This window comes from Balaenoptera physalus (assembly GCF_965194825.1).
Source record: "Balaenoptera physalus genome assembly, chromosome: 10".
NCBI classification, from domain to species: domain Eukaryota; kingdom Metazoa; phylum Chordata; class Mammalia; order Artiodactyla; family Balaenopteridae; genus Balaenoptera; species Balaenoptera physalus.
In genome coordinates, this window is record NC_138889.1 from 63,454,468 (window position 1) to 63,467,230 (window position 12,763).

The 12,763-nt window shown below is 53.3% G+C and overlaps 1 protein-coding gene across 14 annotated transcripts in view; it reads left to right on the forward strand.

The window, feature by feature from the left end:
• PGAP2 (post-GPI attachment to proteins 2) overlaps positions 1–12,763 on the forward strand; it is a 150,639-nt gene that overhangs the window by 7,877 nt on the left and 129,999 nt on the right. For 7 of the 14 annotated variants that reach the window (XM_082411406.1, XM_082411405.1, XM_082411415.1 and 4 more), the window contains 4 exons: positions 1,889–2,063; positions 10,076–10,328; positions 10,475–10,581; positions 11,194–11,302. In XM_082411406.1, the coding sequence (XP_082267532.1) occupies positions 1,899–2,063; positions 10,076–10,328; positions 10,475–10,581; positions 11,194–11,302 (634 nt within the window). In that variant the 5' untranslated portion in view covers positions 1,889–1,898. Of the gene's footprint in view, positions 1–1,888; positions 2,064–5,943; positions 6,430–10,075; positions 10,329–10,474; positions 10,582–11,193; positions 11,303–11,515; positions 12,530–12,763 lie in introns of those variants that run through there. The other 7 variants (XM_082411408.1, XM_082411417.1, XM_082411409.1 and 4 more) reach the window with 6 other exon arrangements.

Here is a 12,763-nt window from a genome sequence, read left to right on the forward strand (position 1 = left end):
TTATTAGTCATCCAAACCACATGATCCCCATGTTGTACAACTGTGAAAACAGGCCCAGAGTGGTTAGGTGACTTGCCCAAGGTCACACAGCTAAAAGGGAGGTTAGGCATACCTCCAACAAGTGGAACAGACTGTTCCTCAAACCTTCTTATCAACCCCTGCCTTGGGCACTGCCTAGTCATTCCCTGAGGATCTGGTCTTTGGTTTGGGGGTCCCAGTGATTCCTGAGGGATCCAGAGCAGCTGGCTTCAGGAAGGGATGTTGGAAGGGGGGACTAGTACCATTACAACCACAGAATCTGGGTTTGGGCTGGGTGGGGAAGGTCTTTGGGGATGATCCAAGGACTGTAGGAATGTGCTTGATTTGGGAGGGCCACCAGAGCCACTGCCACCGTCCTGGGGAACCCCCGGCCCGCAGAAGGAGAAAGGAGGTTGAGCAGTTGGGGCAGGCTGCCTGATGGAGCCTGGCAGAGAGGTGGGTGGAGGAAGATGGATGAGAGGCGTATCCACCTGGCTTGTTCCGGATGCCATGAGGCCAGCCTCCTGGAGGTCAGGGTTCTTCCTGAGGGTGGGACTAGGAGAGAGTCCTGAGGGCGGGGCCAGGAAGAGCTAGGACTTGATCTCCAGGCAAGGTCCTGGAGTCCAGAAGAGCAGGTTCTTTATGTATCCGGAGCCAGCCCTAGTTTGGCAACTAGAAGCCTAAATTCTGAGGATGGCTTTCCCTCAGGTTCAGCATATGGCTTTGAGGAAAGACCTTCCTCTCTCTGTGTCTTGGTTCCTCTGTCTTTAATGTGGGAACAGGGCTGACTGACTCATCTATATAAGATTTGGTTTTTTAGTTTTTTTCCTCCTATGTACAGGTACCCCTTCACTTTTCCCTCCTAACCTGACCTAACCTGACCTCTCTGCCCAGAGCTCTGGCCCAGAGAGCAAAGGGTCAAGGAAGGCCAGAGCTACAGTTTGTGACACTGTGAGCCCCACATCTCCCCACTGCTGGCTCTTCCTTCTATTTGCTATGTGACCCTGAGCAGGGTCCTGCCCTTCTCTTGGCCTCAACTTCCCCTTCTATACACTGAGGGGGTCCGGGCTAGGATTGCTGGTATATACTTGGCTGGTAGTATAGTGCATGACCCTAGATATCCTCATCTGAGTGGGGGAGTGGGGTGGGGAGGAGCCCAGTCCTCAGGAGCCCTTACCTAGTCTCCAGAGGGGAGCGGATAGGCCCCTGGGCACTGGGAAGCCTCCAGAAGCTGACCAGGCAGCTCTCTCTAGCAAACAGCAAGCCCAGGCTAGCACCAGGCCTGATTCTGCAAAGCCTTTCACCCTCAGAACACGTGAGGCAGTGGGTGGGGACAGGCAGGGGGTTGAGGTTCTGCTGGCTTCCATGGAGTCCTTGCTGCTGTGGACTGCGGTGGTAGTCCAGTAGCACCCTGGGCCGATGGGTGAAGCAGTGAGAGCTGATAGGAAGCCCTGAAACATGGAGGTTCCAAGGCCTGAGGGAGGAGATGGGCCATTCTGTTCACTGGGAGGTTTTAGGATTGGTTCCTGAAACAAGAGAGACTAGTTCAACCAGCTCCTGTAGTACTAGGCCTGTCAAGCCAGGCATAGGGATGAGGAGGAGTTTTCCCAATCTATTCAGGCTTCATCTTAGCACAGATTTGGTTCATTGTCTTTCCTCTGAAATTGAGGCTGAATGTTCTCATGGGATTCTGAGTCCATCTTCCTCATCCAGGGCAGTAGCTGTCCAAGTTTAGGGGCTAGGTGGCTTCCTTCTCAGACTCTCTACCCCATAGCATAGCTAAGCTGAGGACTGAGCACAAGGGCTAGCTTCACCACTGAGTCCCAGCCTCACTACCTTGGGCCCTGACAGCACGCCACTCCATCCCCAGGTCTGACAAGATGTACCAGGTCCCACTGCCGCTGGACCGGGATGGGACCCTGGTCCGGCTCCGCTTCACCCTGGTGGCCCTGGTCACGGTCTGCTGTCCACTTGTCGCCTTCCTCTTCTGCGTCCTCTGGTCCCTGCTCTTCCACTTCAAGGAGACTACGGCCACACACTGTGGGGTAGGGCTTGTGGGGGGGGGGCACTGATACCTCATATTCAGGCCCAATCAGATCTATTTTGGATCCTGATTCTATTGTAACAGGATTAGCCATCAAACATACTGGGCTGCTGGGGGGATGCCTGCAAATTGAGGTCCCAAGTACTAGTCTCCCTCCACCTTCCACGGAGGTCGTTGGGGGCCAGGGTCCCTGAAGTTGGGCAGCCCCAGAACCCCGAACCCAATCCTTACTTCATAGAGGGGCAGATTCAGCAGCCCCAGGGTTTTCTGGGGGACAGAGAAAAAAAACTGGGCTAGAGGGCATTTAGGGCTTTTTAGTGTGGCACTGTGGGCTGTGCCTGTCTCTACGGGAATGTGATTATGTATATGTGCATGTGTTAACTGTGAGGGACATGACTATAATGGCTTTGAGTGGGGTATGTGTGTGAGAGAGACTATATCTGTGTCTGTCTGGTTGGGGACCTGATTATGTGTGTGTACATGTGTTTTCTGGGGTAGGTCCCATGACCTCTGAGGTTCCATAGGTGGCCACACACCCTCTTGGACAGGGATATAGGGTGCTGGGCCACGAAGAAAGTTGTGAGAGTTCTTTCTCTGTATGTTATGGGTGTAAATGGGGTGAGACCTGTGTGGACCTTTGTTATCCTCATAGTTCATCCACTGACTCTGTATATTACCTGAAATTCAGAGACTGAACCTCAGTTTCCCCATGTCTATCAGGGTTGCTAATTCCTGTCCTCCTCCTTCTCAGGGTTAGTGTAGAGCTCCAGGTGGAGGAAATAGGAAAGTGGTTTGGGAAATGTGAAGGGGGAGGAGCAGAAGGAGGAAGAGGGAAAGGAGATTGTCAAGTTGGAAGACAGGGCAGGAGAGGAAGTTAGCCAAGGGTCTCTAGGTGGGAAAGAGGCAGAGCCTGGACATGGACCCTTGAACTAGCCTCACAGAGAGCTCAGAAGGCCCCCAATCAGCTGAGCTTCCACCTTCCTATAAAGAGCATTTTCTTGAGAAAAAAGGGGTACAACCAGGAGTGGGATCTGGCTGGCAGGCATTGGGGCCCACTTCTTTTGTTCATATGACTTCAAGTTTTCCCTCTTCTTGATTTGTCAGTGGGTAGATGTGGGCCTTGAGTTGTGGGCAACCAGCCTGGTGAGACTCAGGGCTGGGAGCTATCAGAAAGAACAGGACTGGAAGAAAAGGGGGTGACCAGGTGATCTGAGGGGGAAGATCAGAAAGGATCCATCCAACAGCCTCTCCTGACCTAGTTCTCACCTTAGATAATGCATCAAATGTTCTATTACCCTGGCCAACTCCTCTTCATCCTGCAAAACCCTTCTCATGTGTCTTCTCCTCCAAAAAGCTTTCTGCAGGCTCCATGGGGCAAGCTTAATCACTCCTTCCTCTGGGTGCCCATAGTTCCAGGTGTTCTCTCTGATATAGTTCTATCACATTATATTTGTGTCTCTCTTCCCTACTAGGCTGGGAGCTCCTTGAAGATGGGCACTGCATCTGAATCAGAAAGTGTTTGTTGAGGGACTTCCCTGGTGGTCCAGTGGTTAACTTCCACTGCAGGGGGCACGGGTTTGATCCCTGGTCGGGGAACTAAGATCCTGCATGCCACGCAGCGCGGCCAGGAAAAAAAAAAGTTTTTGTTGAATAAATGGATAGGACCCCCCCCCCCGACACACACACACACACACACACACACACACACACACATCAGCTCAATGCCCTGGGAAAAGGAAGGCATGATATAATGCAGTCATTGTCCATACAGAGAATTATAATATTTGTATGGCATATGGAATTAGACGGAGTAGGCTGTTTGCTCTGGTCCTCATGGCTGGCTCCAAATGATAATGGGATCGATAACCTCAGCATACTTATAACCCATTCTCAACATACTAGATAGGGAGCTAAGGCATAGGTAGCTGCTGGAGGGGTACCTGGCCTCTCTGGGGCAAGACTAGGCCTAGTGACCCCAGGGGTATTTTGTCCCTACTCCCTGGGACTACTGTGATGGATACACCTGGGAATTTTCACGTATACTCTGAATTTCTCACCCAGAGTATCCCAGGAATGGCCAACTGAGGAATGAAAGAAGTAGCCTTAGTCTATAATTACCAATAGATGACATTGCCTCTGCTTGCACATCCCCAGTGATGGGGAGCTTCTTTCCTTCCCAGGCAGCTGATTCCAAGGAGACTTAGTAACTAACAATTAGAAGGCTCTTTTTTATAGTGAGCATACACCCTCTTTCTGGTGAACCTCTGTCCTGGCTTTGGCTCTGCTTTGGAACCCTTGGAGCTACTTTTTCCACCTGGCTTCCAGCCAGCCCTGCAGAGATGGGAAGGCAGTAATGGCGGGGGAGGAGGGTCCCCTCAGTTTACTCGTCTCAGGTAGCGTAGCTCCAGTTCCTTCAGGCAATCCTTACAAGACATGTGCCCCTGGACTTGGCCCAGTTGATCACTGTTCTCTCCTAGGCCCTGATCTGGGCATAGGACTTCATATGGCCTGGGAAGTACAGCCCAAATCAGGACTGTTCTATTCCTATTACTGGCTGTTAGACCTCTGTTAATGCAGCCTGAGCTGCCACTAGCTGTTTCTGCACAGGTACAGGCTGGACACTGATACCTCATATTCAGGCCTGTCTAGATCTCTTTTGGACCGCGAATCTATTGTTTAAGATTAGCTAGCTCTCTGATGGGGCCCAACAAACATGTTCAGTCCTGCTCCAACAGAAAGGGGCTAAATCCTATTCTGCTTTCTCCCTTTCCCTTCCCAGAAACCTGCCTACATGCCTGGACCCAACCCTCAGAAAGGTCCCCACCCCCGTGTCTGGCAAAGGGATCTGCTGTGGGCCAACCTTGGCCACTATCATTCTTACCTTTGCAGAGTGTTCTGGGATTTATGACATGGCCTTGTTGGTCGTGGCAAGGCTGTGTGCCCGGGGAAGGCGTGGCGATCCGGGCTCTGTGGGCGGGAGGCAGGCCCTCGGGAACTGGGGGTGGGACCCTCCAGTCTTAGAGCAGTCTCAGTCTGGCTAGAGCCCTCAACCCAAGCCCCGGATCCTTCAGCACCCAGTGTGAGTGTTGCTTAGCGCGCCTACCCCCACCCTGATTCCCTGATGCTGAGCTGGACTAGTAGACTAGGGTTCCCTTAATGGAGGGAGGTCTGAGTCCCCAGGGGAGATTTGGTCCTAGGCCTTTTAATACAAATCTGCCCTCCAGAAGGAAGCCCAGCGTGAAGGGTCATGGTGGTCGGTGCAGTGGGGGTGGGGGAGGGAGTTCTCTGCCCAGAGGGAGAGGGAGCAGAAGAAGCCCAGCCGCCTCAGTCTGGGTCTGTCCTTCCTGGGTCTGGCCCAGCACAGGAGACTCAACCTGAGCGGAGAAGGTTCCTATGACCCTCAGTTCCTGAAAATCTTGGATCGGGTGACATGGTCTTCTCAGAGAGGAAGGAGATAGAGGTCTCGGCCTCCGCAGGGACTCTGGTATCTCGGGGTTAGGGTGCTGCTGGCCTGAGGCTTGGATCATTCTGAGCCTGGGGGTGGGATGGCTGGTAGCCTGTGGTCCCATTGAAATAGGTTATGGGGCCCTCCCACTGTTCCTAGTTGAACTTGGGTGAAGAGCAGGAATGTGGTCAGACAGGGTCAGTGGGAGGGCTTGGGCCAGTCTGAGCCAAGGTCCTTTATCTAGGTTACTTGGCCTGAAGAAAACCTTGACTTGGAGCCTTAAGCTATCAAGTGGCAAGAGGCCTTAGTCCTAATGTTTGATCCTAGCATAGTTCTGGGCCTTGGTCTTCCCTTCTGTTGAATGGGAATAATAACCCTTCCATATGAGGGTTCATACCCCATATGGGTATGAGGGTCATGGGAATGAGGTGGGCCATCAGAGCTCCCATGTCCAGGCCACTGGGAGCCTCTATTCTCCATACTCTTCAAGAGGTGAACGTATAGGACCAGTGTGCCAAGGCGATTCCTGTGAGCTGACCCTGTCTCTCTGCTGTTCCTGCCCCATCTCCGTCTGTACCTCCTCTTCTGCACTGCTTTCCTTTTTCCTTTATGCCCTTCCTACTCTTTATACTCTGGCTCTTCCCTATACTCTGAAAAGCCAGCTCTGGAAAAGGCCCCACCTTCCTAGGCCCAGGTAACCCCACCAGGCCCCAAGTTGTATCCCTTGCCCTGCCTGGGCACCACTCCCTACAGGATGTTCTCTGCGGCCTCCCAGCCCTTGGACCCCGATGGGACCGTGTTCCGGCTCCGCTTCACGGCCATGGTCTGGTGGGTCATCACTTTCCCCGTGTTTGGCTTCTTCTTCTGCATCATCTGGTCCCTGGTGTTCCACTTTGAGTACACAGTGGCCACTGACTGTGGGGTGAGTGCCAGGCTCCCCAGCACCTGGGTCAGGGCCAGGTCAGGAGATGGTGATAAGGGTGGAGTCAGACAGTAGGAGAGAAGGCGGAGGGACAGAGAGAGGGGAGAGGGATAAAAGGATGGTGGGGGGAAAGTCAGAGGTGGGGGGAATTTGGGGAGAGAGACTCAGGGAAAGTAGAGTCACAGTCCTCCAAGAGTAGAAGAGGATTGTAGCGGGTACAGGGGAGCAGAGGGGGCCTGGGGGAAGGGAAGAGAGTGGGAATAGGCAGGAGAGATTGTGAGAGGGAGAAGGGGGCTGAAGAAAGACCAGACTGGAAAGGAAGCCAGGACTGAGGAGGTAAGATGAGGTCAGGAGCCAGGAGAAGTAACAGGTGGCTTTAGCCCAGACTAGGGGCCTGACCTGAGAAGACGCCCAGCCCTGTCCTGGCTTCTTCTAGCTTTGTTTCTCCTCTGGCAGTCTCAGGCCCCACAACCTATATCCACTCAGAGCTTTGCCAGCTAGAAACCTAGAAGGAGTTCCTGCCTCCAAGAGCAGTCCATCAAGCCTTTCTTGAGGGCCCAGGAGTGGAGGTTCTGTGTCAGGGGCATGGAATTGAACATGGACTTGCCCTTAGCATCTTATTCCTCCAAGAGACAGACCTAGGCACAGACAGTCACAACACTGTGAGATGAGATCCCTTCTGTGATAAAAGGGAGCACAGGGATGCTGGGCCCAGGAGAAGCACTTAAACCGGCTTGGATGTTGGCGACTTCCTTCCTGGAGGCGGGGGAATTGTTGCTGTGGGGTGAAGAAGGACCTTTGTGAGTGCTAGGCGGACAACTTTTGATTTTATCCAGAGGGCAATGGGGAGCTTTGGAAAGATTTTAAGCAGGGAAGGGACACGATCAGATTTGAGCTTTAGAAGACCATTCTGGCTCCTGAGTGGAGAACAGATTCAAGGGCAGGGGGCAAGAGTAGGGAGACCAGTGAGGAAGCTAGTGCAATAGCTCATGGTACAGGGGATTCCAGAGCTAAGATGGGGGACTATGAGGTTAGAGAAGAGGGGATGGAGTCCAGAGAAGAGTAGCAAGTAGGATTGACAGGAATGGGAGTTTTTGTCCAGTTGGTGGGGAGGGGGAGGGGTGGTAAGGTATAAAGAAAAGTCATCCATAATTTCAGGGGACTTTTATCTGAGGCCAGAGGAATGAACCTCTAATGGTGAAACATGAGGTTCTATGATAAGGAAGTTTTTGGACCTTCTCCCTTTATACCATGTGAATTTCTGATCTACTGCCCTGCCATAGATCCACTGAGCCATATCTTCCAGGCCAAAGGGTTTCTATTCTTGGAGAAAGAGCTTATGTTTGCATTTCTCAGTACCCTTAGCTCTGGGCTTTTGGGGAGGTTTGCGGTGAGCTGTGTACCTGGGCTCTGATAGCTCCTCATGCTGCTTGTTGTTGGTATAGTTGGTGAGTGGGGAACTTGTGTACTCGGAATGGCGGGGGTGTGTATGAGTATCTATACCTGATTAAGCGTGTGTGTGTGTGTGTGTGTGTGTGTGTGTGTGTGTGTGTGTGATGAGGGAGGCAATCCCTGCTCTTAGAATCCTGCCCCCACCCTTAATTTGAGAGGAGTTTGCGAGGATGGGACGAGCAGCCACAGGGCTCTAATCCTCCTCCTCCTGAGGCATCCCCCTAACTCCGTGCCATCTCTACCCTTTACCTCTTTCCCAGCATCAGTCAGGGCTCTGGGCCCTTGAATACTCTGGGCTCTCCCAGCCAAGCCTTAGATGTTGGTACTGTTCCCCTTAAAGTAGCTGAGATTGGGGCAGGAGTTTTCAGAATGAATATTCTAGGAAGTGGAGGCAACACTCCCACTAACCCTACTCAGGGGATCTACCCAGAGAGGCAGAAAAGTCAAGTAAGGAGGCTTGGAGGTCTCAGAAGTGTCTAGTCAATATATGATTCCCACCTTTCACTCATAAGTCGGCCTTCCCGTGTTCAGTAGCCACATAGATCACAGCCAGTTTGCAGGCTTTTCAGGAAAGTTTGCCTTCTGAAAGCCATCGCTTGTACTCACTGTGTGCCAGACACTGCAGATGCCTTGCATACATTATATTTAGTATTTACCATCCCCTGCAAGGTAGGTGATGTCATCCCTATTTTGCCAATGAGGAAGTCAAAACTCAGAGAGGTGAAGTGACTTGCTCAAGGTCAGCCAGCTAATAAAGGCAGAGCTGGGATGTAGACCCAGGTTTGTGTGGCTCCAAAGCCTCCATGTTGCCCTTCACTGATTACTCAGAGTGAATATCTGAGCCTGGTCTCAAGCTATGGTATCTCAAGCCATGGCCTCGATAGCATCACCCTCTCTCTGAGAGCTCTGCACTTAGCTTCCTCTGACAGTGCTGGGGGGAATCCATCTCCGTTTCTGTGAAGGCTCGTGAAGGCCCTGGCTGGTCCTGTCCCAGGCCCACCCCTGCCCTGTGAGCTGCCTCCAACATTGCCTGCCTTCCCAGCCACGCTGGAGACCCATTCAGCATCCCCACTGGGAGAAAGGAAGGGGTCTTCCAGAACTCCATCTCTGAAGACTTGTCCTGCCATAGTCACAGCAGGGTCATTCCCTCTGTGGGTTTCTGGGCTCTGGCACTGCTCTGGCTCCTGTTGAAGGTCTGAAAAAGTCCACGGAAAGTGTGGGCAACAGACTGGTAGCTTCCGCAGTCATGGAATCTTTTAGAAATGCAGATTCTCAGATTCCAGACCTGCATTCCCACACAATTCCAGGTGACTCGTATGCATATTAAAGTTTGAGACATACTGCTCTAGGCCCCCGAGTCTAAGAGATCCTCTTCCTATTCCTGGCCTTCCTGTTCCCATCGAAACTACTGTTCATCCATCCCCCATTCTCTCACCCTCCAAAATAAGCAACACACCAGTCCTTGCAGCTGTGTGATATTATCTCCTCCTTCCTCAGCTTTAAAGAATGACACTCCAGTTCCTTAAGGAATGAGGGAATTCCAGCCTTTGAGGACGATGGACGAGAGAGATGCATAAGAACAGGGTCATTTTCTTAGACTGCCCCAGGTTAGGAGCACCTGTTTTCTTAAACATGACCAGAGTGAAGGTATCTTCTGGCCCAGCTCCCCTAGGATCTCACAGCACCCTCTACTACCTTGGTACGCCTGACCAGAAGAACAAGTGAGGCTGGGAGCAGTCAGGAACAGCTTAGCTGGGCGGTGAATCCAGCGCTGTGCCGAGGAAGCTCAGATGCTCTGTGACTCGTCTCAGTCCTCGGGACTGAATCTGGGTTGCTGGGCTCATAGACCCTCCCACAGGACCTTATCCAGGTCACAGCCCTGTGCTGTGGGCTCAGAGAGCATCTGAACCTGCCTATAGCTTTCCCAGCCACGTGGAGGGAGACGGAGGCGGTTCCACTCTGCCCCAGCACAAACCCCAGGCTGGCTAGGGAATGAGAACCAGGCATACTGGGGGCCCAGGACCTGGAAGGGGAGGTCTCCCTGGAGAGCTCTGGGGCTCTGAAGGAGGACATCCTGGAGGGAGGGGACTGGAGCAGAGCCTTCTGAGTGTCAAGGTGATTACACAGAGAGAGAGATCTCAGGGTGGGTGGGGCCGGCAGGGGACCGGTGCCCAGATGGTTCACAACTCTCTAGGTGCCCAATTACCTGCCGTCAGTGAGCTCGGCCATCGGCGGAGAGGTGCCCCAGCGCTACGTATGGCGCTTCTGCATTGGCCTACACTCAGCACCCCGCTTCTTGGTGGCCTTCGTCTACTGGAACCACTACCTCAGCTGTGCCTCCCCGTGTCCCGGCTACCGCCAGCTTTGCCGCCTCAATTTCGGCCTCAACATCGTGGAGAACCTTGCGCTGCTAGTGCTCACCTATGTCTCCTCTTCCGAGGACTTCAGTGGGTGCCCAGACAAGGGAAGGAGGAGCGGGGAAGGGTTCCGGGAGGGGATGTCCCTGCCCCCCACCCCCGCCCCCCGACCTTATGGCGCAGGGCTTCGGGTGCTCCCTGCGGCGCATGCTCCCAACCCTCCTGTCTCCCTCCAGCCATCCATGAAAATGCTTTCATTGTGTTCATCGCCTCATCCCTCAGTCACATGCTCCTCACCTGCATTCTCTGGCGGCTGACCAAGAAGCACACAGTAAGTCAAGAGGTACGGTCTACGCCTAGTGGGGCTCCAGGTGGCCCAGAGGAAAATCAAGGACACTCGTCCTCAGGATGCGGGTAACGGTGAGGTGGGAAATGGAATTTTTTTGCTAACTGGGGCTGGGGCTGGGCTTGGGGACAAGTGGAGGGTGATTGATCAGAATCTGGGGCTGTGTTTGGGTAGCATGGGAAAATGGAGAATAGAAGAGGTGGTGCCTCCAAGTGGGAGTAGAATGAGGGGCAGCACCCAGGCTGCAGCAGGAACACTGCGTCAGGGGTCTGTGGTCTGTAATGACTCTGGTGCCTCCCCCCGGCCCTGCCCCCCGCCCCCCATACTTTTCTTTTCCCCACAGCATCTGGAGGTGTTGGGTTGGTGGGTAACTCCAAGTAACTTTCATACTCTGTCCCCCTGAAATGGGAGGGACAGGGACCCCACTGTGCCTTGGCCTCATTACACCAAGTGCAGGGGTATGAAATGCCCATCATTCCTGCTGCCCCTGCCTCTGCCCCCTTCCACGACCAAAGGAGGTAAGACTCAGCTCTTATGAGTTGGGGCCAAGAGGGGAGGCTGTCCGCACATATCTAACACTGCAGAGTGATCAGACAGCCCATCCCCTAGGATCGCAAGTCCTACAACTGGAAACAGCGGCTCTTCATCATCAACTTCGTCTCCTTCTTCACGGCGCTGGCTGCGTACTTTCGGCACAACATGTATTGTGAGGCTGGAGGTGAGGCCAGGCGAGGATCCGTAGGTGGTCACAGTGGCTATGGGACAGTTGTGATGTTTTCTGTAATGTGCAATATGGCAGTGGCTGTGGTCTTGGGGACTGCCTGCCACTGTGTTCTTTACGTAGTGATGCAGTGGTGGTGATCTATCAAGAGGCCCCTGGGGGGTAGTGAAGGAGGCTTATCACGCCCTGTTCCTTGTGTCCTTACCACAGTATACACCATTTTTGCCATCCTGGAGTATACTGTTGTCCTAACCAACATGGCGTTCCACATGACGGCCTGGTGGGACTTCGGGAACAAGGAGCTGCTCATTACCGCCCAGCCTGAGGAAAAACGGTTCTAAACCCTTCTCTCCTGCTGGGGAGGGGGCCCACTGCCCAGAAACTAGGAACAAGATACCACTCTGGCCTTCCCTCACCCCCTGCGTCCTCTCTGAGCCCTACTGAAGCTGGGTTAGAGGGGAAGAAGGGACGAAGGGCACAGGACAAGGCTTTACCCAGCCCTACTGGCTTCTCCTTTCCCCCACCCCACGTGAAGGCACAGGCTCCTTCAAGCAGCACCACCCGTACCTGAGAAGCCCCAAGAAGCTGAGCTGGCAGGAGAGCTCCACCATCTGGTGCTAAAAAAAGTCCTGAGGTTCATAACCACCATCTGCTTCTTGGCCTTTACATAGCCACCTCTCGCTGAGGTCAGGGACCACTGAGCAGTGGCTGCTACCAGAAAACCACAGCCATTTCTCCCCATGGGGTCATTCACTTGACTCATGTGTCTAATGATCTACTCTGCACATTTAGGCCTGTGACCACAGTCCCCTGCTGAGTTTGCCCAGGTGTCCCAGTCCGGACTTCACCTCTGATTTGGTGTGTGACCTTCCCTATCTGAGCCTCCTTGTGTCCGTGTGGATGATGGGGGTGAGGGGTGGGAGGCTATATGATTTCCGAGGGCTCTGCCAGTCTGTGCTTCTCCCTGTGGAGGTGGTGTTCTGTACCCAAAGGATACAGAAAAAGCACTGGCACAGCATGTATTTCCTTTCCCTTCTGGAATCTCTGGTTTAGACTCTTTCTCCTTGGCAAAAGGTGCCAGGTAGAGGGGACAGAGGCACAGATTCCTACCCCAAAACGGGCTCTCTGGTGTCCCCCGCATCCTCCCTACTGCCTCAGGCCCTGTGCTCTTTTGGTTGTACATCTTATTTCAAAGGAAAATAAATTTTTTTTTTTTTTTGCGAACAGTCTGGGCTAGGCTTGCTTGTTCGGGGGCTTGTCTCTTTAATGGAACTGAGGGGAGGGACAGGCTCCAGGATGCAGGGAATAAGTCCATGGTAGGGTATGATTCCATGTGGCATTCCCCCCCACCCCCTTAGGCCTGGAGTCTCCTAAGGCTGGTCCAAGCCTTGATTTGACGAGCAGGAGTGACTGAGTTATCCCTGTAATGACTCCAGGTCTGGAAGCTGGGCTACCTGG